A 25531-nucleotide genomic window follows, 5' to 3' on the forward strand; every position below is an offset into this window, starting at 1 on the left:
TACCTCACTCACCGCCCCCACTCTCCACTTTCCGCTGTGATTGCTCCCTCCGGGACTCTCTTGTCCATTCGTCCCTCCCCACTAATCTCCCTCCTGGCACTTACCACTGCAAGCAGCAGAAGTACTACACCTATCCCTACACCTTCTCCCTCACCTCCATTCAGGGCCCCAAACAATCATTGCAGGTGAGGCAACACTGTACCTGTGAATCTATTGGGGTTGTCTACTTTATCCAGTGCTCCTGATGTGGCCTTCTGGTGAGACCCGATGTAGATTGGAGGACTGTGCAGCTGAGCACCTCAGCACCATCCACAAAACTGGAATTTTCTGGTGGCCATTTAAATTCCTAACTTCATTCTCATTCTGATATTTCACTCCATGGGCTCCTCTTCTGCCCCAATGAGGCTACTTTCAGGTTGGAGGAGTAACTCCTCATATTCCATCTAGGTAGTCTCCAATCTGATGGATAACCATCAATTTCTCAAACTTATGCTAATTTTTCCCCTTCTCCTTCCCTCTTCTCCAATTCCACATTCTGGCCTCTTACCTCTTCTCCTCACATTCCCCTTTCTCCTACAGTCCACTCTCATCCCCTATCAGATTCCTTGGCCCGAAACATCGACTGTTTATTCAGTTCCACAATGCTGCCTGACCTGCTGAGTTCTTCCAGCTTATTGTGTGTGTTACCTTTCTCCTTGTGGATTTTTAATGGGCTTCTGTTGGTCTTTAAAAGCTTCCCAATCCTCTAACTTCCCACTTTTTTTGTTATATTGCAGCCCTCTCTTTTACTTTTATACTGTTTTTGACTTCCCTTGTCAGCACAGTTGCCTCATCCTCCCTTTAGAATACTTCTTCATCTTTGGGATGTGTCTAATCTGTGCCTTCCAAATTTCCCAAAGGAACACCAGCCATTGCTGTCCTGCTGTCATTCCTGCTAGTGTCCCCTTCCAGTCAACTTTGGCCAGCTTCTCTTTCACATGTCTCTGTAATTCCCCTTACTCTCCACTCCAATATTGATCCATCTGCCTGTAGCTTCTCCCTCTCAAATTGCAGGGTAAATTCTATCACATTATGATCACTGCATCTTAAGGGTTCCTTTACCTTAAGCTCGCGAATCAAATTGGTTCATTACACAGCGCTCAATCCAGAATAGCTGAAGCCCTCACGGGCAGTTCTAAAAACCCATCTGGTAGGCATTCTACAATTTCCCTCTCTTGGGATGCAGCACCAGCCTGATCAAACTGTATACTGAAATCTCCCATGATTATTGTAATGTTGCCCTTTTTACATGTCTTTTCTACCTCCGATTAACTGAGAGCAAGGAAGCAAATGTATGGTATTGGTTTGCTATTGTCACATCAACCAAGATACAGTTGTATCTTGCTTACTGTTCATACTTATCAAGTCATTGTACAGTGCATTGAGGTAGAATTTAAAGCAAAAAAATACAGAATAAAGTGCAAAAGCTGCTGAAAAAGTGCATTTTTGTAGTAAATTAGTATATTTTAATATAATTATTGATTAACTTACATGTATACGGTGTAATGAGATTGTTACGAATAGATATAATGTAATTGGTAGTTTTAAAAAAGTCTTTTTTGACCTTTTATATATACTTTCTTGTACTCTGTATTCTATGTAGAAACTAATAAAAATATTGGAAAGAAAAAAAATGCAGTGCAGGTAAATGATAAAGTGTAAGATCATAACAGGTAGATTGTAAGGTCAAGAGTCCATCTTATCGTACAAGATGTCCATTCAAGAGTCTGAGAACAGTGGGATGGAAGCTGTCCCTCCTTGAGTCCATTAGTATGTGCTCTCATACTTTGGTATCTTTTGCCTAATGGGTAAAATGAGAAGAGTTTCTAATGAGCAGAGTGAACAGCTGGGGAGGCTGGCAGGGAGAAGTATAGACAGATTCCACAGAGGTGAGGCTGGTTCCTGCGATGTGCTGAGCTCTGTCTACGACCCACAGTCACGTGCAGAGCAGTTGCCATACCAAAGCATTATGAATCCAGACAGAATGCTTTCTATGGTGCATCGATTTAAAAAATTGTAAGGGCCGAAGGTAACATGCCAAATTTCGTTAGCCTCCTGAGGAAGTAGAGGTGTTGGTGAGCTTTCTTGGCTGTGACATCATTGAGGATGTCTATAGGATAGGCTATTGGTGATATTCACACCTAGTAACTTGAAGTTCTCAACCCTCTCAGCCTCAGCACCATTGATGTAGATAGGTGCAAGTACACATGACAGCCCCCCTTTTTGAAGTCAACGACCAGCATTTTTATTTCTTGATGTTGAGGAAAGGTTGTCGTGACACCTTGCCACTAAGCTCTCTATCTCCTCTCTGAACTCTGACTCATTATTAAAGACGCAGCCCATTACAGTGCCATCATCTGCAAACTTCTGAATGGAGTTAAGAGAAAAACCTGGCCACAAGTGTACAGGGAGTAGGGGCTGAGGATAAGTATGGTAATCAGATTTGCAGATAACATGACATAAGGAGAGAAGGGAAGTAGGAAAGAGGACACAAACATATTACAGAGAAAGATAAGTGAGTGGGAAAAACATTGGCAAAAGGATTACAACATGGGAAGATATTTTGGTTTGTTTCGGTCTTTCCAAAATGAACATATTATTTAAATAGAGAAAAGTTGCTGAACCTTCAGCACGAGATGATTTGCAAGCTCTTCTCCATGAAACACAGAGAGGGGCTGGAGGAGGTTTGAGTATGAGGAGTATTCGATAACTCTGGGCCTGTACTTATTGGAGTTTAGAAAATGAGGCATGATCTCACTGAAGCCTATTGAAAGACCTAGAAAGAGTGCACGTGGAGAGGATGTTTCCTATAGTGGGAGATTCTAGGACGAGAGCACACAGTCCCAGAATAGAAGGACCTCCCTTTAGAACAGAGATGAGGAAGAACTTCTTTAGCCAGAGCAAGTTGAATCTGTGGAATTCACTCCCACAGACAGCTGCGGTGGCCAAGTCATTGGGTATATTTAAGTCTGAAGTTGATACTCCTGATTAAGACGTACAAGCAAGCTGGATGGACTCAGCAGGTCGGGCAGCATCCGTTGAAAGAAGCAGTCAACGTTTCGGGTCGAGACCCTTCGTCAGGACTCCTGACGTCTCCTGTACGTCTTCATTTGACCACAGCATCTGCAGTATACTTTGTGTTTGATACTCCTGATTAGTAAGGGCATTGAAGGTTGTGGGGGAAAAGGCAGGAGAATGGGTTTGAGAGGGAAAATAAATCAACCATGATTAGACTCGATGGACAGAATAGCCTAATTGTGTTCCTATTTCCTGTGACCTTATCGTCTTAAAAAATTATCATGTCTAGAGTGCTGCAAATGATTTGTGATCCCCTTATCTCATTGGAGATAATTCAGAGAAGATTCACTGGAATGACTGTTGGTAGGGAGCGGTTGTTCAATGAAGAAAGATTGAACAGACTGGAACTCCAGTCAGTGGAGTTGGGAGAATGACAATGAGAACAGAAGGTGTCAGTAAACCTAAGGCTGAGCCAGACAGATTTGTAATGACTAAGGGGATCATGCGTTATGAGGAAATTGCAGGAAAGTGGACGAGGAATGTTGGATCAGCCATGATCCTATTGAATGGCTACTAATTCTCCTGGTTTTGTAGAGAGCTAGGTTTATGAACAGCATTCCACTGCTTTTTTAAGGGCCCATGCTTTTGCCTTAAAGAACAGTGCAGGCCCTTCAGCCCACAGTGTTGTGCCAACCCTTTAACCTATGCCAAGAGCAATCTAACCCTACCCTCCCACCCAGCCATTCATTTTGTTTCATCCATGTGTCTATCTAAGCGTCCATAATGTATTTACCTCTACTACTGTCACTGGCAGTGCATTCCATGCACCCACTATACTCTGTGTTTCTTAAAAAAAATCCCACCTCTGACATCTCCCCCTATACTTTCCTCCAATCACCTTAAAGTTAAACCCCCTTATAAATTCAGAAACTGTTTTATTGTGAAGTATTTCTGAGTTTCAATAAAAGTTCCACCTCTCAACTAACTTTCCAGTAATTCCTGCTGGATAAACCTCAGTACTTTGAATCAGAGGAAAATCACAACAACTGTAAAACTCTGAAAAAGCAAATCTGGTAATGACTGATGGTATAATGATTTCAATTTATTGATTAATATTCATTTACAAATGAATGGCATCTACAACTTTTGTAGTCATTTAGTTCACTGTTCAACCATTTTATGCAAAAATCCTTGAAAAAAATGAGATTACATTATTTACATTTGTGTGATCATGTTATCTTGCCAAGCTATTTAAAGGATTAACAAAGATACAGGTTCATAACAATTTTAAACCGCGTCAGATTAAGTGAGTTTAATAGACCTTTCAGATGCCCTTGGTGGAGTAGGGATCGATGTGCAGAAGAGTGATCATGTTCCTCTCCACACACAATGTTGGCACAAAGAACTCCACATTGGGGTTCAGCATAGATGTAGCTTGGAGTTCCAAACCATGTGCCTCAGCTTTACTTCAGAACAACAACACGTACAGCATCTTGTTCACAATAGCTGCTTCTAACGGTTTCTAAGAGAAAAATTAAAAATCAGGATTGAGGCTTGTTTAGTGTTCAAACAAGCAAAACTAAGTTTTCAACCCACTTTTGACAGATGTCTTCAGAACTCATAAGGAGACAGAGTTTAGGTGACAGTGTGGTTAGAGGACAGCTGCAGTCCTCAGTTTTAATCGTTCTCTTTCAAAGGCACAGTTTGATAAGATGTTGTTTCTCAAACTCTATTAGAATTGACCTCCACAATATGTACAATGCTACATAATGACTGATTGCTCTGATAGTCTTGCTAATAATATCCAGAAAATTACCATAATATATATTTTCTGAACGGCATCTCTTCTATTCCTTGCCCAGGCAGTCTCCCAGAGATGCTGATTGTCCTTTATCAAGTGTGAACGCTGACTGAGATTTTTAACAAGCTACAACAATGGGGAAGACAGCAGAGCATAAACATCCTCGTACATTGCTTGCACCAACCTCTTCCTTGAACAGTCTCCTGATATTCACTAGCATAGGGGGCTGTGGAGGCAAGTCATTGGGTGTATTTAAGGCAGAGACTGATATGTTCTTGATTGGTAAAGAGGTTAAGGGTTACAGGGAGTAAGTGAGAGAACAGATTTGAAAAAAAAATCAGCCATGACTTGATGGGCCAAATGGCCTACTTATAGACAATAGGTGCAGAAGTAGACCATTCGGCCCCTCGAGTCTGCACCGCCATTCTGAGATCATGGCTGATCATTCACTATCAATACCCAGTCCCTGCCTTGTTCCCATATCCCTTGATTCCCCTATCCATCAGATATCTATCTAGCTCCTTCTTGAAAGCATCCAGAGAATTGGCCTCCAACATCTTCCGAGGCAGTGCATTCCACACCTCCACAACTCTCTGGGAGAAGAAGTTCTTCCTCAACTCTGTTTTAAATAACTGACCTCTTATTCTCAACATTGACCTCTTATGCCCCTACTGTATATTTTATGGTCTTCTCACAATGGAGGAAATGGTTATGGGATCTCAGGATTACTCCTTTATCATGTCTCTCTCCATGAGTATAGCTACTGTAACTCTAAGCAATTAAGGGAACGAAATGAGGAGATTGCTGTCAGCTGGTGGTTCACCTGTTTGCATCTACTGCCCTGAGTTAGATGGTGGCAGGTCAAAACCCATTCCAGAATCTGGGCAAAAATCTAGGATGTCACCCCCATATAGTAATGAGGGAATGACACTTTGTCAAAGACCATAAACCAAGGCCCTCACATGGCCCCTTCAGTTTTTGAGGATGGTAAAGTGGGAGGGAGAGTCTATAGATTGCTGTTTTATTAGATTACACCAGACACTACAGTTCAAATTATTTTATTGCAATGTAAAGCTTGTTGAGAAGCCATGATGGGACCCACATAAATTTAACTCATTTCTTTTTAAAACCTGACCCACACAGTAGTCACCAGCAACTGCAGATAATAAATCTACTGAGTCATTGAGGTGCATAAGCTGAAATGATATTTGCCATCTGAGATCAAAACATTCTGCTGGATATGAAGTTTATGAATGTCAAATGTGTTTCGTGGGTAAGAGCCAAACATTATGAATAAATTTTCAGCAGTCCATCAGGCGCAGTTAACTCCGTTTTGTATGCCAGCACTGGCTAGTTCCTCTTGGTTTATTTCTCTTACAAGCTCCTGTTGGATTTCTTCTCCGATTCTAAATAAAGCATTTACTGCACGCTGGATAAAGACCCTTTGAGCATAAGTTATTGAGAAAACAAACCACATCACAAAGTGAGCCTGAACACTCACTGCAGGCAATACAGTCCAAGGTTACCCGAGGTTTCCTTTTCATTTAGACACTGTAGTGTCATTTATTCAGCTGCTCTCTAAACAAAATAAATGGCTCTTCTAACTCTAGAGTTGGCAAAGACAGTATGTAACTGAACCAAGGAGCTGGATGAAGTATCAATTAGTGTTGAGCTAATTGATGATAAAAATCCTGCACCTGTAAATGAGCCCACATGGACCAGAACATTCTTGGCTACTGTACAGCACCACCTACTACCAAATAGTCCTTGCTCTATCTAGGCTCACACATGATGACCAGTATCTACTGAGTCATTCCCTAGCAAACAATCCAAACGAAATAAATGAGTCACAGAAAGCATGACAATATTTTAAGCTTGATACACCCTTTGTTTCTTTCATTATGTATCTAGTCCTTGGCATTAACTTTCAGCCTGCATAGCCAGGATGATCAGGTTGGACCATCGTCCAAGAGAAGTGTACCTCAGCTAAGATAACAGTATAACATTTAATGTAAAATAAAACACATTCCATAGAATACAAAAACATTGCATTCATAGTGGCAATATGCAACCTAATTTTTCACCCTATTGTACAGGATGCCATTCAACATTAACAGTCTTGACCTGAACCCAAAATGAAGGAAAATCAATTTCAACACTAATGAATATATCAAACACGAGAAAATCTGCAGATGCTGGAACCTTCAGCATCTAGGCTGAATATATTTTTAAAAATTTTTAAATGTATATATTTTTAAAATGGAGATATTAAAAATTCTGATTGTCCCAGACTTTGCATAATTCAGGTGCAACATGCATAGAATGTGCCTATATCGGCCAAGTAGCTTGGGGAGCAGGACTCTTAAATCATGCATTGGAAGCACCATCCCACTCCTTGCACACAGCTCTACACGTACTAGCAGAAGTTACAGCTATGACTTGCTTTAATAGCCTGCGACCACATTACTTTTTTTCCCCTTCAAACAGAGAGTTTCACAGAAATAGAACTAATGTGGTCAAAGTGCGTAAAGCCAAAAATGTTCAATATAATGCTACATTTGAAGTAGTCATTAAAGTAAGTCATGAATAAGTTATGTATTGCTACATCCATTGCTCTACACAACAGGTAGCTTCACTCCATGGCGGCCAGTACCCCTTGCAAGTTTTAGACAATATTTGACTGGCAGATAATTTGCTCCTTCTTTGCAATAATACAGACAGCTTGCATCTTTCCACCTCTGTTTCTGCTCCTGAAATTATTTAAGCCCCGAATCATCATCCTCTGCTCTACGTATCCTTCTGCTTATGTCAATTTCAGCAGTAGTCAGCTTCTATCGAAAGGCTTAATTTGGGACTGTGGACCAGGGACAGTGATATAATTGTGAGTATCTCCTCATTGAGTAACACCACTTCACGAATGTCACTTCCCCATCCTTACCACAACACCAGGACTGGCCAAACAGCAAAAATACTGTTTTTTATGTGTTTGGCTGGCTTGAAGATGAACCCAGGTTGGCTTTTGGACAAAATTGAACATATGGGGTAAGTAAGAAATGAATAATAAGGAAATTGCTGGATTTTCTGCTAATCAGGGTCAAGGAGGAGATAGTTTTTTTTTCCTTTACCAGCATGTTATGAAATCATGGTGATGAAAGGATAAGTTTACTATCTGACAATTATTTCAGCTAAGTTTCTGCAATCTCATAAAATTCCTTCCATTCTAGACCAACAATGACATGCCAAACCAAACCCTGAAAATCCAATCTCAGCAACTCCCACATCACCCGTCCCTCTGACATTGTTGATTGACGCCAAATTTAGTGCCAGGTTTGTACGGTCAGGGTTTGAGCCCTCTTGAAGGTATATCCAGTCAGAATACGGCTGTCAGAGGTGATATTGCGCTAGATTTACTGCACTCTGCATCTATGTGTGTAGACATTCTGTGTGATCCTGTTTGAATAAGAATCATGTGGAGCAGTGAGAATGACTGGAACAGATTCTGTAGTAGAATCCTTACAAATCATCATGTATGTTAAAAGTGTTCTGGCACTTTCCCTTTTGCTCTATATAACTTACAGTCAAATTCTGTCAAATACAGTATTTAAAACCTCATCTCTACACTTGCTTCACACACTGTGTATGCATCTAGTTTCTAATAATCAGCTGCTCTTCATTATTTATTTTCATATCTCCAAAGATCCACTGCATAGTAGGAATTAATAATAATTGACAGTGTCACAATCCATTCTAAGTTGAATCAAAAGTACATTCCTTGGCAACAAACAGTCTGCTGCAGAAACTCAGCAGGTCAGCCAGCAGCTATGAATAGGATGAAACAGTCAACATCTCAACCAAGACCCTTCATGAATTGGTCTTTACTCTAATTAAAAAAAACTCTTGTTCCACTCCAGAGAAAAGGACTCAGGTGTGATAACCCTTAGGTGAAGTGAAGCTAATCAGCTGATCATTGTGAATATGGACTAGGTGCCCACTTCAAAATTAAGACTAGATTCAGAGGTCCATCTAACAAGAGGTGACGTGGTGAATTGAAATAATCATGTTTGGAATGGAATTTTCATTGTACTTACAATGGAAAGTCGCTGCTTAGTCACGGTTAATTGCTTTTTCCGCTCACTAGTGCTGTGGAGCAAAACAACACCTCCGCCTACAAGTAGAATCTAAATGTGGCTTCTCAGTTTTTTTTTAATTCCAGGCTTCTCTTTGGAACTTAAGCAAATTATTTTGTAGAAGGTTAAATTGAGCAGCTTTGATTCAATAATTTCCAATCAATAGTTTTTTTAGGCACTGAACTAGTTTGCTGTTATTCCTATTAATATTGTCAGATAACTCATCATAAATGAAAATCAGAAAAGGTTCAGCTGCTAGAAAACTGAAGTAAAACCCAAAAAATGCTCAAAATCCTCAGCGGGTTGAGCAGTATCTGTGGAAGTGTTTTGGGTTCAAGACCCTTTGTCTATACTCTGAATACAACTCTTTCTAACGACACTGCTTGACCTGATAGGTGTTTCCCAGCATTTTCTGTTTTTGCTTCTTTCTCATAAAAACATTTTGCATTATCAGGATTGGATTGGATGTCCAGAGCAAACAGGACTCTTTGAAAACAGAGCAAATAAAATATCATTTTATAATATTTACTGGTATGATGGCTAATTTTATATGCATGTTTACCTGACAAGTTTCCAAACAGTATTGCCTTTGTTTGTCAGACACATGACCTATAGTATAGTACATGTGGACCATCACCGAGAAAATAACAGGAGACCCCAAATTGAAAACCAGTTTTGGAGATTAATAATTAAACAAAATTCTTGTAAATCAGTGTGACAATAATATACAGGTGTTTGCACAATAAAATAAGTTCAAGGTAAAAAGAAAGTTGTGCACTTGGCAGTGACAAGCATTTGGATGTCTCTCATATATATTTACCAATACTCATTAAAAGATTTTATGCGGAAAGATGCATAGAATGACACAAAGGAAGCATATTGAAGAGAAGCAAGAATATGTAATGGGTTGAAGCCGTGAATCAACTCGCTGCTTTCTTGCAAGTGAATGAGACTGCTGAGAAACCCAGCACTGTCTCAAGCTACTGAAGTCATTTGCACAATATATGTATGTAGTGCGGTGAGATTTATACCAAAAAAAAGCAGACAAACCAACCAAAGTTCTTAAACCACATAGGCTATAACTTTATATCCCAGGTTATTTGTTATATGTAGTTCTGAAGCAACAGATTCTAACTTATAATTACTACCAGTTTCTAATAGTTATTGCAGTGCAATTAGAGAGATTAAAACCAAGTATTCCCATGTTGCTAATCAATACATGTATCCTTTGTTATAGTGCTGTGAATTGATGCACCCAGCATCTGACACGTAGGTGGTGTTCTCATCCAGATGTGACAGGGGTACTGTGTCCTCTTCGTTCACGTGCCGATCAAATTCTGACTTCAACAGTGGCCGCTGATTGTCAGGAAATGCCAAGGAGAAGAGTGCTTCTGGCTCACAGACAAACTTGTACACATACCGCTCACCAGCCACCTGAAAATACCAAAGGTCAATGGACATTTCATTTACAAACGGACACTTGCATCAGGGTTTCAATTCACTGCTTGATTTGAGGTTCCAGTTAATCACCTAAATTTCCCTTTCACATTTCATTATTGGTTGATGAAAAATAAACTTTTTCCATCACCACTACATCCAATTTTTATTTGGAATTTTAGACATGAATTTTAATGTGAGCTTGATCATATGAGACAGTTCAAAGCTTGCTCCATGTGCTATCATGTTTGCTGTTGTGTGCTGGGGCAGCAGGCTGAGGGTAGCAGACACCAACAGAATCAACAAACTCATTTGTAAGGCCAGTGATGTTGTGGGGGTGGAACTGGACTCTCTGACGGTGGTGTCTGAAAAGAGGATGCTGTCCAAGTTGCATGCCATCTTGGACAATGAGTCCCATCCACTCCATAATGTACTGATTAGACACAGGAGTACATTCAGCCAGAGACTCATTCCACCGAGATGCAACACTGAGCGTCATAGGAAGTCATTCCTGCCTGTGGCTATCAAACTTTACAACTCCTCCCTTGGAGTGTCAGACACCCTGAGCCAATAGGCTGGTCCTGGACTTATTTCCACTTGGCATAATTTACTTATTATTATTTAATTATTTATGGTTTTATATTGCTATATTTCTACACTATTCTTGGATGGTGTGACTGTAATGAAACCTAATTTCCCTTGGGATCAATAAAGTATGTCTGTCTGTCCTATCCTCAGCCAACACACACACACACCCGCCCCCCCCCCCCCCAGAAAGACCATCAGGTGACGGAGGAGTGAAAACCTGACTAATATCACCTTTCACCAACAGGGAAATTCTAAGCCACTTATAACACATGTGATCAGAGAGAAAGCTGACCTTACTTGACTCCACATTGAGAAATGCACATATTTCCCTGAAGTTAAGAGCAGAAAGGAGGTCAACAATAGATTGAAATATTTAAAACTTGAGCTGAGTTCCTGAGCCATCAAATTGGTTGAAAGGCATTCTATCCTGTCCTTTCACAATCACAATTCATTGGTAATGCAATTAGGAAGCACTCAACCCAGTTGTAGATAGATCAGAGTCCATGGTAAATACAGGACAAAATATATTTTCATCATATTGATAATCTTGTTCCAACTGTTAACAAATGTTATTGCTTCCTTAATTATATATAAAAAACATATTATCCTCCCTCCTCCCACCCCCAGCTTCTCACCATTGGCTATACCTGCCAATTTGACTCCTTGGGCTCAATCTGGCAATTGCTGGGTACATCAGTCTTCAAAAAAAAAGGCAATACCTCCAAAAGGTAGCATTCATCATCCAGGACATTCCCCTCTTCTCATTACTACTATCAGGGAGGAGGCACAGGAGCCGGAAGCCACACTCAATATTTTAGGAGCAGCTTCTTCCCCTCTGCCATCAGTAGGCAATGAACCCATGAACGCAACCTCGACATGTTTCTAATCTCCAATTCTGATTCTGATACTGATGATATGAAAGTGTGTTTCATAACCTGTAATGGATCATACAGTTTAACCATGGAAAGATTCTTAGCTTCCTTATTGCAAAGACACTTATGTTATAATTCTTGAACTTCAAGAGGTATGGAAAGCGGAGAGGAACTGAAAGTCGGCCAGGCTCGATGGAACTTATACAATGATATAAAAAATTATAATTACAAATCAATGTGAGTAAAACTAAAAAACAAGGAGAGCTTGAGAATTTGTTATTTTGACATTGATTACATTCCTTTCCCCACAAAGACCAGCCTTGAGTGCATCAACCCCTCTGGCGTTTGTCAGAACTGCTGGATAGCTGGTCTGGTTTTGGCCCGCAAAAAGGTTTTTACGCTGACTTCACCATTCTGGCCCAACCAGCCTAATCACTCTGCACACTTACATTACCAGATGAGTCAAACATTATGGGAGGTTAAGCTGAAAGCTAGCTTGATAGGCTACAGACAGTGCTCTGTTGTATGAATGAATTGGACCCTGTCTATGATTGGGCAGCTGAGAACTGTAGTCTTGATCGATGATCTGCAACAGAAGGCAGTCAGATGGGGAATGGTGCCAGGAGGCCTCCAATGACAGAGAGTTAGCTTGCTGTGGATAAACTTGGAATTACTTGGAATAAAGTTATAAATAAACTATCTCTATAAACATTTTACAGAATATATACAACTCGGGATACACTCATTTGGCTCAACCAGTCTCTCAGCCTCTCATTCCTCTTCGTTTAATTCTAACCATATGGCTTTCAACTCTCATCCACCCAGTTTACTCGTTAATGCAACAATATAATTCATCTTAACCCGTGGGATGAGTTCCATTTTCTGGTCACTCACTGGGCAAGGACATATCTGAATTGTTAGTTCTTCCTGGATCAACTTAGGCAAAATCTTAAAGGTCACTGTTATTAGCCCATCTTATTTTCATATCTCTATAGAGCTTCCAAATATATATTCTGTTTTCGGGGCTAGAAAGCAGATAAACAAATAACTGAGATAGAAGAAAAACAATATTCAAAAATCTTGATGGAGATACTGATTTTGATAACCAGCATATTTCACTATTAAGGTTCTTAGTTTAATGAGTGAATTAAACTAACCTTTTGCATGATGCCCTTCTCGTAATAGTAACGAAGGGAACGGCTCAGTTTATCATAGTTCATGGCAGGTCTGTTCTTTTGCATTCCCCAAAGTCTTGCCACCTGGAAAGTGAAGAAATTCTGGTTACATTGTTGTGCACAAATGAAAAGTTATTCTGCTCGTTACTGTCAACAGTTCAGAGACTACGAAAACTCACAACTTCATTACTGGTTGGTCTTTTCTGCAGTCCACTTTTATGAACCTAGAAGCCGGTAAAGGTTCAGGGCCATTAAACAAGATAACAAAGTCTGCCAGTGACTACAGGAACTAAAGCATCTGCTTAATTTCATGTGGTAAGTCAGCAATTGGATGCAGACCTTCGAAACAATCATACAACTGAATAAAATAAAAACACTAAAGTGTAGCATCTATGGGGTGGGAGTGGGTGGAAAACTGTCAACATTTTAGGTGATACCCTGCACTGGGACTCCGATTCCAGCACCTGCAGGTTCTTGTGTCTCCATATAGCTGAAGATTCCACTTGAAATGCTGACCAGTCTGTTTTCCTGAAGAAGGGTCTTGGCCTGAAATGTTGACTGTACTCTTTTCTATAGATGCTGCCTGACTTGCTGAGTTCCTCCAGCATTTTGTGTGTGTTACTTTGGATTTCCAGCATCTGCAGATTTTCTTGTGTTTAGTCTGCTTTCCTTACTTATTCGCCTACATTTTCCCTGTAACCTTGACGCTCTGACTACTCAAGAACTTATCAATGTCCGCATTAAATATAACCAATGATTTTGTCTTCACAATCATCCGTGGCAATGAATTCCACAGATTAACCACCCTCCGGCTAAAGAAATTTCTCTTCATCTCTGTCTAAGCGGACGTTCTTCTATTCTGAGTCTGTGCCCTGTGGTGCAAGACTCTCTCACTACAGGAAACATCCACTCCGCATCCACTCTATCTACAGCAGGCCTTTCAATATTCAAGAGGTGTCAATGCGGTCGCCCCCTCATTCTTCTAAACTCCAGTGAGTACAGGCTCAGTGGCATCAGACACACCTCATACATTAACCCTTTCATTCCTGGGATCATTCTCATTTTATTCAAACTGTATTCCAAGCTTCCTCTCTCTCTTGAACCTCCTGGGATACAGTTTGATAATGATCAATAACCATCAGTAGCTCATCTGAGGAACATTTTTCATTGTGGAATTGTGGTTTATACTATAGTTTGCCACCTTCAAAATGAACTGCTAGATATTCTGCACACTGAGTGAAGTTGGCTATTTGATCTCTGAACACCCTCTAATTAATACTTTTACCAGCTGCAATGAATACTCTGAAATGACATTAGTTAGGGTCCAGAAGTATAGTTTGTAACTATCTTTGGTGGTAAAGTTACAGCAGGTCAGCATGGATGTAATGGGCCAAAGCATCCACTTTTGTGCTGTATTATTCTAAAAGTCTAGCTAAGACCAGAACTATCATTCTGAGGTAGTACATTTGGGGGAGGGAGAGGGGGAGGGGGAGGGGGAGAGGGATACACACACACTCCACAGAAATCCACAATCAGGAGGAAATTGTGCCATGATGACCATGTTACAGACCAACGTGATAGTGGTTAACCATCTCCCCAGTTGAGTTAGTGTACTAACTGAACACTTCTCAGGTTGGTGTGGCAGAGCAAAGTCCAACAGCATTCCCAGAAGAAAGTACAGTGAATCTGGACATTGGGAGAAATTTATAGCTTTATGTAGTGCTGGTGAAAATGGGAGTGATTTTTTTCAAAGAGGGGTCTTTGAGTGGCTCCTCTGTTTAAACTTTAAACACTGCAGGAAAGCCAAACTAAGCTTGGCTGAGAACCACACATCTGTGTTTGCCTGCAGTCATGACTGGATGGATATTGACATAATTAACACATTCCCTTCACCCCCACCCCCACTCCACTTGTTATCTTGCAAGTGCTTCAAGTTCAGTGAATTACAGCAACAAGGACACTGAGTGGCTTTTACTGGGAGGACAATTAAAAAGCACAAGGTGTTATGTGGCTTTCACAGCGCCGACACAGGTGGTCTCCTATAAAATTGTACCCTGAACAGGAGAGGAGGGCAGAGACTGAAGAGGCAAGTTCAGTTGATGTGTGACTAATTAACAAACTATTGCTAAAGGTCCTCCCCAGGTTACAAATACCACATTTATTTACAGCCCATGCATAACAAACGTCCATTTAGGAGATCAGTGAGATGGACTTACCAGCTGCTGAGGGACTACATTAAACCCAGGAGGAATACATTCTAGTTAACAAGTTTGCAAACCTTATTCTGAGATACCCCATTTGGGCCATTAGCAAAACTGTCATCTAAAAACGTAAAATTTCATCTGCAGTAAAATCTTCTGAAAGAATATTATTATCATGTAGCAATGTGCTACACACAGCGCTGAAATAACGACACGCAGTCGGTAAGTCGTTTCGAGACTAGTTTATTCAAACTTTGCAGCACTGGCATTTAATCCCTAGCGCCCGCCCTCTCCGGGCTGAAATGGCGTCAGAGGTGCATTACCAAAGTCCCCCCCACCCCCGCGCGCTGGCTACTTGTGAGCCAGTTCGCCTGCACAGAAAGTGGGTCGCCACATAACCCCCCCCCCAGAACCGGCGATACACCCCCCCAATGTCCACAGTCTGGATCAGCCTCCCTTTGGGAGGTCTGCCTCTGCGCCGCGGTGCCTGAACCTCGACCGGCTGCGCCAAGTCCACATGGGCTGGTTTGAGTCGGTCCACCGTGAAAACCTCCTCTTTCCCCCCAATGTCCAGAATGTACGTGGACCCGTTGTTGTTGATCACCTTGAACGGCCCCTCGTACGGCCGCTGTAGCGGTGCCCAGTGTCCGCCCCTTCGTACAAACACAAACTTACAGTTCTGCAGGTCTTTGGGTACATGGGTCGGGGTCCGTTCGTGCTGTGGTTACCGAGCCTCTCGCGTAGTCTGTCCAAGACTGCTGTGGGTTCTTCCTCTTGCCCCCTTAGGGCTGGTATGAACTCTCCCGGGACGGCCAGGGGTGCGCCGTACACTAACTCAGCCGACGAGGCGTGCAGATCCTCTTTGGGCGCTGTGCGAATTCCAAGCGGGACCCAGGGAAGCTCGTCCACCCAGTTAGGTCCTCTCAGGCGGGCCATGAGAGCCGACTTCAAGTGACGGTGGAAGTGTTCCACTAGTCCGTTGGACTGTGGGTGGTAGGCAGTTGTGTGGTGTTCTTGCGTTCCCAACAGGCTGGCCGCAGCCGACCACAGGCTGGAGGTGAACTGGGCGCCTCTGTCGGAGGTAATGTGGGCCGGTACCCCGAAGCGTGCTACCCAGGTTGCGATCAGTGCTCGGGCGAAGGAATCGGCAGATGTGTCAGTGAGCGGGACCGCCTCTGGCCACCTCGTGAACCGGTCTACCATAGTTAGGAGGTACCACGTTCCTCGGGACACTGGTAGAGGGTGCATGATATCACATGAATGTGGTCAAACCTCTGGTGGGTGGGTTCGAACTGCTGCGGCGGGGCTTTAGTGTGCCGCTACACCTTGGCTGTTTGGCACTGCGCGCACGTTCTGGCCCATTCACTGACCTGCTTGCGAAGCAAACTTGCTGGAGACCAAGCGGATGGTTGTCCTGATAGATGGGTGCGCCAAACCGTGTATGGAGTTGAAAACTTGCTGCCTCCAGGCTGCCGGGACGATGGGGCGAGGTTGGCCGGTAGCCACATCGCACAGGAAGGTCCTATCACCTGGGACTAAGAGTAAGTCCTGCAGCTGCAAACCCGAGACTGCGGTCCTGTAGCTGGGCATCTCGTCATCTGCCTGCTGCGCTTCCGCCAGTGCTACACAGTCCACCCCCAGGGACAGGGCCTGGACAGCTGGTCTGGAGAGTGCGTCCGCCAGGACGTTGTCCTTTCCCAAGACATGCTGGATGTCCGTCGTGTACGTGGAGATGTAGAACAGGTGTCACTGCTGGTGAGCCGACCAGGGATCGGACACCTTCGTGAACGCGAAGATCAACGGTTTGTGGTCCGTGAACACAGTGAATGGCCTGCCTTCTAAGAAGTACCTGAAATGCCAGATTGCCAGATACAGTGCCAACAGCTCCCGGTCGAAAGCACTGTACTTGAGTTCGGGTGGTCGTAGGTGCTTGCTGAAGAACGCCAGGGGTTGCCAGCGCCCCTCGATGAGCTGCTCCAGCACCCCACCGACTGCTGTGTCAGATGCGTCCGCCATGAGGGCGGTTGGAACGTCCGTTCTGGGGTGCACCAGCATCGCGGCATCTGCCAAGGCTTCCTTGGCTTTAACGAAAGTGGCCGTGGCCTCCTCGTCCAAAGTAATGTCCTTGCCTTTACCCGACATCAGGGTGTACAAAGGGCGCATGATACGGGCTGCTGAGGGGAGGAAATGGTGGTAGAAGTTCACCATACCAATGAACTCCTGTACGCCTTTGACCATGTTGGGCCGGGCAAAGTGGTGGATTGCGTCTACCTTGGTGGGCAGAGGTGTTGCCCCGTCTTTGGTAATCTTGTGGCCCAGGAAGTCGATGGTATCGAGACCGAACTGGCATTTGGCCGGGTTGATCGTGAGGCCGAAATCACTCAGTCGGGTGTAGAGTTGACGGAGGTGGGACAGATGCTCCTGACGACTACTGCTGGCTATAAGGATGTCGTCCAAATAGATGAACGAAAAGTCCAGGTCGCGTCCCACCGCGTCCATTAGCCGCTGGAACGTCTGTGCGGCATTCTTCAGGTCAAACGGGGTGATGAGTGCTGTTTTGGGGATGTCTTCAGGGTGCACCGGGATTTGATGGTATCCCAGGACGAGGTCTACTTTGGAAAAGATTCTTGCCCCGTGCAGGTTTGCTGCAAAGTCCTGTATGTGTGGCACAGGGTAGCGGTCTGGAGTTGTAGCCTCGTTCAGTCTGCGGTAGTCGTCACATAGTCTCGAACCCCCGGCTGCTTTGGGCACCATGTGCAGGGGGGAGACCCATGGGCTGTCGGACTTCCGTACGATCCCCAATTCCTCCATCCTCTTGAACTCCTCCTTCGCCAGGCGGAGCTTTTCCGGGGGGAAGCCTTCGTGCGCGGGCGTGGAGGGGTGGTCCCTGGGTCAGAATGTGGTGCCATACCCTGTGTCTGGGCATGACTGCAGTGAACTGCGGTGCCAGAATCGATGGAAAGTCCGCCAGGATTCTGGTGAATTCATTGTCCGACAGCGTGATGGAGTCCAGGTGTGGGGCCGGCAACTTGGCTTCACCCAGGGAGAATGTCTGGAAAGTCTCGGCATGTACCAGTCTTTTCCCTTGCAAGTCGACCAGCAGGCTGTGAGCTCGCAAGAAGTCCGCCCCCAGGAGTGGTTGGGCCACTGCAGCCAGAGTGAAGTCCCACGTGAACCGGCTGGCGCCGAACTACAGCTGCACTGTACGGGTGCCGTAGGTCTGTATCGTGCTGCCGTTTGCAGCCCTCAGGGTGGGTCCTAGCTTCCTGTTGTGGGAGTCGTACCCCGTCGGGGGGCAAGACGCTGATTTCCGCTCCTGTGTCGACCAAGAAGCGGCGTCCCGACTGTTTGTCCCAGACGTACAAGAGGCTGTCCTGGTGTGCCACCCACCATAGACATTAGCGGCAGCTGGCCCTGACCCTGGCCCTTGCAGGGCGGGCAACAACGGCGGGCTTTTGTGCCCCACTGCTGGTGGTAGAAACACCACTGTTCACTGGCCTCCTCACTCCTGCCTCTGTGTTGTGTGTGCCCCCCTGCCGGGCCTGGTCTGGTCCACTGTTGGGCGCGTGGCCTGGTAATCTGACCGACGGACGCCATGCTCTCCCTCTTGGCTTTCCACAGCACGTCTGCCCGGGCCGCCACCTTCCAGGGGTCGCTGAAATCTGCGTCGGCCAGCAGCAGATGTATGTCCTCGGGCAGTTGCTCTAGGAACGCTTGCTCGAACATGAGGCAGGGCTTGTGTCCGTCAGCCGGGGCCAGCATCTCGTTTGTCAATGCTGACGGCAGTCTGTCTCCCAAACCGTCCAGGTGAAGCAGGCGGGCACCTCGCTCACGCCATGAGAGGCCAAAGGTCCCAATGAGCAGCGCTTTGAATGCTTCATATTTGCCTTCTTCCAGGGTAATCTGCAACTTGTATGAAATCCTCAATGTGGGCGGCTGTCTCCTGGTCAAGGGCACTCACCACGTGATAGTAATGTATGGAATCAGAGATATCTGCCTGGAACTGGGCTTCTGCTTGGATAAACCACACGTGTGGTTGCAGCGTCCAGAAAGTCGGCAGTTTTAGCGAAACTGCGTGAACAGATGAAGAGTCAGTCATCTTTGGTCCAAATCCTGTTTGGACCGTCGGGGTCACCAATGTAGCGATGTGCTACACACAGCGCTGAAATAACGACACGTAGTTGGTAAGTCATTTTGAGACTAGTTTATTTAAACTTCGTGGCGCTGGCATTTAATCCCTAGCGCCCACCCTCTCTGGGTGGAAATGATGTCAGAGGTGCATTACCAAAATCTCCCCTCGCGCGCTGGCTATTTGTGAGCCGGTTCGCCTGCACAGAAAGTGGGTCACCACAATCACATCAATTAAGCCCAGGTCAAATTTGTCATAATTAACATAATTAAGAATGGCAAAACAAGATTTAGAATATTTCATCACAAAATAAATGGGCTGAAGGGCCTTTATGATTCTATGACTCTCTATGACTTTATGTATATCTTTGGAACAACCCATCTCTGCTTTGTTTCTTCTGCTGGGTGGGGACTCAGATCATGACTGTATTTCGTACTTGAGAACTGAACACTTCTCAGGAATGGAACCTGGCTTTAACCTGGGAAGGGAATGATCTGCATACACTTAGCTTTGATGGACAATATAAATCTGAACAAAATATTTCTTAACAAACTGCTTGACTGGATGGTTTGTCAGAATCTGTGCATTTTATTTCTTAGTCTGAAAGTTCCTGCTTCATAACCCAAATTTACCCCCTTAACAATTGCTACGTAATTTTCAGTTCTCTCCCCTGTAGTGAAGGAATTTATTTGAAATATTACATTTGAATGAGCATTATAAATCTGATAGAAACAAGTCGTGGTCTTGGAATCTACCCTTTCAAATGGAATTTTCCAAAATGAAATGCTCAATTGTCCTGTTTGAGTCAGACCATCTAAACATCAAATAGCACTCATGCAATTGTACTGTTGCACACAAGTCCCTAGATGGTAAAATTGGCTGGATTGTCAGTCCTTAATGGAATCTGGCAGGTAAACAAGTGACAAGTGGCTAAGTTGCACAGGTACTTATGGTTTGACCGAATACACTACCTCTTCATATCTGTCTGATTCAGGGCCCATGGGTCACTTAGGTCTTTTAGACAATAGACAATAGGTGCAGAAGTAGACCATTCGGTCCTTCGAGCCTGCACCGCCATTTTGAGATCATGGCTGATCATCTACTATCAATACCCGGTTCCTGCCTTGTCCCCATATCCCTTGATTTCCCTATCCATAAGATACCTATTGAGCTCCTTCTTGAAAGCATCCAGAGAATTGGCCTCCATTGCCTTCCGAGGCAGTGCATTCCAGACCCCCGCAACTCTCTGGGAGAAGAAGTTTTTCCTTAACTCTGTCTAAATGACCTACCCCTTATTCTTAAACTATGCCCTCTGGTACGGGACTCTCCCAGCATCTGGAACATATTTCCTGCCTCTATCTTGTCCAATCCCTTAATAACCTTATATGTTTCAATCAGATCCCCTCTCAATCTCCATAATTCCAGCGTGTACAAGTCTAGTCTCTCTAACCTCTCTGCGTAAGACAGTCCAGACATCCCAGGAATTAACCTTGTGAATCTACGCTGCACTTCCTCTACAGCCAGCTATTGGTCCTGCCTATATAGTCAAATGGACCTTCCACAGTTGAGGCATCAGTTGATCGACCTCATAAATATACCCCAAATGAGGTGATGACTTGGCCGCAATCTTGTATGTTTGCGTCTCGGCTTCCACCAGGCAACATTGAACAGGCACCTGTTGCTCTGTGGCGAGCGAGGGAGGCTGGGAGCTAGCCCCTTGGCACAAATTTTTTTAGAGTAGTACGGTAGAATAGCAGTTAGTGTAACACTATTACAGTGCCAGCTGTAAGATTGGGGTTCAATTCCTGCCGCTGTCTGTATGTTCACCCCATGACCACATAAATTCCTTCAGATGGTCTGGTTTCCCCCCACATTCAAAAGACATACGGGTTAGGGTTAGTGAGTTGTGGCTACTCTATGTTGGTGCCAGAAGTGCGGCAATACTTGCAAGTTGCCCAACACATCCTCGCTCATTTGATTTGATGCAAATAACGCATTTCAAACACCAATGCGTTTGAACGGGAAATCCTACAAAAGGTGGTGGATTCAGCCTGGTACATCACAGGTAAAGCTCTCCCAATCATTGAGCACATCTGCATGAAAAGCTCTCATTGGAAAGCAGCATCCATCATCAGAGATCCCCACCACCCAGGTCATGCTCTCTTCTCACTGCTGCCATCAGGAAGAAGGTACAGGAGCCTTAGGACTCATTACACCAGGCTCAGAAACTGTTACTACCCTTCAACCATCAGGCTCTTGAATAAAAGGGGGTAACTACATTCACTTGCTCTTTATTGAAATGTTCCTACAACCAATGGTTTCACTTTAAGGACTCTTTATCTCATGCTCTTGTTATTTATTGCTATTTATTTATATTTGCATTTGCAGTTTGTCTTCTGCACTCTGGTTGATCTTTCATTGATCCTGATATAGTTATTATTCTATAGACTTGCTGAGTATACCCATAAGAAAATTAATCTCAGGGTTGTATATGGTGACATAGATTGATAATAAAATTACATTGAACTTTGGCTTTGATTTTCACTGCATGTTTCAACATACATGTGGCAAAGTTAATCCAAACCTCACTGCAACTCAGGCAGGTGGGGTATGTCACAGAAACAATCAATTAAGTATAATTAAATGTTCTGTGTCACACATGAACTGGAAAGATGGTGAAGGGAACATCTTCACCCAAATTTCTGCTAGTTTAGAAAAGATCTAACTCTGTTTTGTGCACTTCTAAAATTCAGCAATCACCCTCTGAGTTAATGAGAAAAAATGGGATCATTCTTCTGGTGAAGAACTTTGGCTACTAGCTGGGATTTCAGGCATGGTCGATGGAAAATCTGGTGGGTGCTTGGCCATAGTCCCAAAATGTATTCCTGGCAAATGGCATCTTGCAGTTTGCTCTCAACTATTACACATGAAGCCACTGGAATCAAATTTCAACTGCCTCCAAATGTAAGGTGCTATGATAGTCATGAAGACAAAATCAGCATTAGAAATAAACCCCACAACAATTATATACATAACAGATGAAATTTGTCCACCAACTTTTACCTCTCATTTAAGATACGGTCTATTGAAAAATATGAGGCATTTTATGTTATTTTGGCTGCTGGTGCGCTTCTTTGTTATAGTTGAATCAGCTAAGTTGGTTATAAAGACTCTATCCTCGTATCTGTTTAGACTCTTGCATGAGTGTCATCATAATGGAACAAGACTCAACGGTAAACTTTTAACAATGTTTGTTTTAAATCATTCTGGAAAATGAAACAGTTTGAAATTCAAACTTTTTTTAAAAGCGTGAAATGTAAAAAGATGTCTCTAATTTGGAGTCCAGTACTTGAAACAGATTGCAGGTTGGTTAGAGATTAAGAACACACGGGAAGCATTTGTGTATACAGGGAAGAACAAAGAATTCCCTTTGTAGTTGTATACATCAGGAGATACCAAAATGGACTTCTCATCTATCTTATGACCACACTTTCCTTATTCAGGCATTTTTCTTAACCAACATTATAATCAGCTACTCTCTCCTTGTATCTGTTTAGACTCTTGCATGGGTGACATCATAATGGAGCAAAACTCAATTGTAAACTTTTATCAATGTTTGTTTTAAATCATTTTGGAAAATGAAACAGTTTGAAATTTAATCTTTTTTTTGAGAATGTGATATATAGAATGATGTCTCTCATTTAGAGCTTAGTACTTGAAATAGATTGCAGATAAGTTAGAGACCTTCTGTAATCTGTTTCAAGTACTGAACTAAATGAATGTCATTAGAAGTTACAAGAGAATCTAGCATTCCTTTTTTATGCTTTAATTTGTAATGGTCTAGCTGACCACTGTGAAATTACGAACATAGATGGCATGTTATGGCTATTCTAAGTCCCTATGTACACTAATACTTTGACAGTCAGCTCCTTCTGGACTAGGGGTTTAATCTTTTCTTTAATATTCCATTCCAGTGTGTATTTTCCTTTCAATCTCCATCTTTTATTAAAATATTTTGCAAATATGCGTACTTTCTATGGGGGCTGCTGCACCCATTTCCAACAGTTTTACCACATCCTTCTCTTCTGCTTAAAGTCTCTCATGGCTATCACTTCCAATCCCTACTCCCTCCTTCCGAAGATCAAACCCCAACCTCAAGCTCCAAGCATCTTACCCATAATTTAAAACATGTGTTCCCAGTTATTGCTGAAGATCACCTTGAAGATCTTTGTGTGGTTTCAAAGGAGGTTCATGATGTATCTTTTTCATTGGTTCAGTGTTTATATGATATATTTTTCTATTAATTCAAAATAGTGAAGCAAAATAACCCATGAAGGGATTTTTTAAAAAAGGTTTCTTTAATGGGAATTAGATCTGTGCAATTTCTTTTCTCAACAGTCTCTAAAAGCATTATCAACTCCCTAATCTGCCCCAGTTCCTTTTGCATTCTCTGTTATCTCTCTTCAACCAAAATTCCACCTTTCTACAGTTTTACAGACTTAACTCAAAGATACAAAGAGTAATCTTGGTTACTGTAACCCTGATACATCTCTTCTGATCTCCCCAAGATAATAAGCAACACACAAGATGCTGGAGGAATTCAGAAAGTCAGGCAGCATCTGTGGAGGGAAATGGGCTTGTGATGTTTCAGGTTGAGACCCTTCATCTGGACACTTCAGATTCCAGCATCGGCAGTCACTTGTGTCTCTCTAAATAATAATGACCACATTCATCTCCTCCAATACTTCTCTATTTGCCTGGTGTGATGAGATTGATGCTATATGGCTAGACTCTTCCACCTCCATCAGCTGAATAGTGTACAGGCATTGGTTTAGATCCTATAACAAATTTTGAACACATGTTGACAGCTTCTCTCTTTCTGCTGTCTCCAGTGGATTCAAGGTTTCTGATGGACAGGTTAACAAAGAGGCCTGCACCACATCATCAGCTATGTCCACCCAGAGAGTGGTCCATCCATCTCATGGTTACTTCTCTCCTGAACCGTTTCAGTATTCTCTTTGCCAGCTTCCTAACCTCCTCAGATGCCTGCTTATCCACAATTGTGCTGACTGTATCGGCTTCCATTCTGAGTTCCATTCGTTCTCACTGACCAACAAAAGCTCTCATTACCACGCTGTCTTCAACTTAAAGAAATTATCTTTGTGTTTTAACCTTTTGTGATATTGTATCTCTCTACTTCCAGTCTGCACCAGCTTTATACCCTTTGCCCTTCCTCTTTTTTTGTCCTTGGTCTTCAATCGCTGACTTATTCAATCCCTTCCCCATCCCACCAACATCATTAGTGGTGGTGTTTTTAATTCCCTAATGTCTATATTCTGGGTACCCCTTCCTAAACCCCTCTTGCTTGCCAGCACCCCCTGCTGCGCACCATGGTAGTGCAATGCTTTAAGAATGGGATTTGATTCCTGCTGTTGTTTGTAAGGACTTTGTATGTACACCCTGTGACCACATGGGTTTCCTCCAGGTGCTCTGGTCTCCTCACACATTCCTAAGACATACAGTTGGGGTTATATATTGGCACCAGAAGCATGGCAACACATGAGAACTGCCCACGCCTGATTTGACGCAAATGACAAAATTCACTGTATGTTCCAATCTACGTGTGAAAAATAAAGATGATCTTCGCAATCTTTCTTTCTAATCTTTCCCCCTTTGAATCTCCATAAAATTCACCTCTGTGATCAAGTTGTGATCAGTTCTCATAATATTCCTCCTTTATTTCAACAACTATGTCATGGTTAATTATATTTTGCAATTTTGGACAATCTTCTATTTGTAAAGCTAAATTCAGGGTACTCATAGGAACGTACAGTCATAGAATCATACAGCACAGAAACCCTTTGGCCCAACTAGTCCATGCTTAGCAAAATTCTCATCTAAGACAGTCCCACTTTCCAACGTTTAGTCTATATCCCTCTAAACCAGGGGGTCCCAACCTGGGGTCCATGGACCTCTTGCTTAATAAATAGTATTGGTCCATAGCATATAAAAAGGTTGGGAACCCCTGCTCTAAACCTTTCCTATCCATGTACCTGTCCAAATATCTTTTAAATGTTGTTAATGTACCTACCTCAATTATTTTGTCTGGAAGCTCATTCCATACACTGATGATTTGGGTGAAAA

General features: G+C 43.1%; 1 protein-coding gene across 1 annotated transcript in view; it reads right to left on the minus strand.

The window, feature by feature from the left end:
• Positions 1-4138: 4138 nt before the first annotated feature.
• Positions 4139-25531, minus strand: part of etv4 (ETS variant transcription factor 4) — a 114843-nt gene continuing 93450 nt past the window's right edge. Inside the window, exons 12-13 of the mRNA XM_059956531.1 lie at positions 13040-13141; positions 4139-10419 (exon numbers count right to left, since the gene is read on the minus strand). Of these exons, the coding sequence (XP_059812514.1) occupies positions 10198-10419; positions 13040-13141 (324 nt within the window). The 3' untranslated portion in view covers positions 4139-10197. The remainder of the gene's footprint in view (positions 10420-13039; positions 13142-25531) is intronic.

The sequence above is a fragment of the Hypanus sabinus genome, chromosome X1 (genome assembly GCF_030144855.1).
Source record: "Hypanus sabinus isolate sHypSab1 chromosome X1, sHypSab1.hap1, whole genome shotgun sequence".
Taxonomy (NCBI): Eukaryota; Metazoa; Chordata; class Chondrichthyes; order Myliobatiformes; family Dasyatidae; genus Hypanus; species Hypanus sabinus.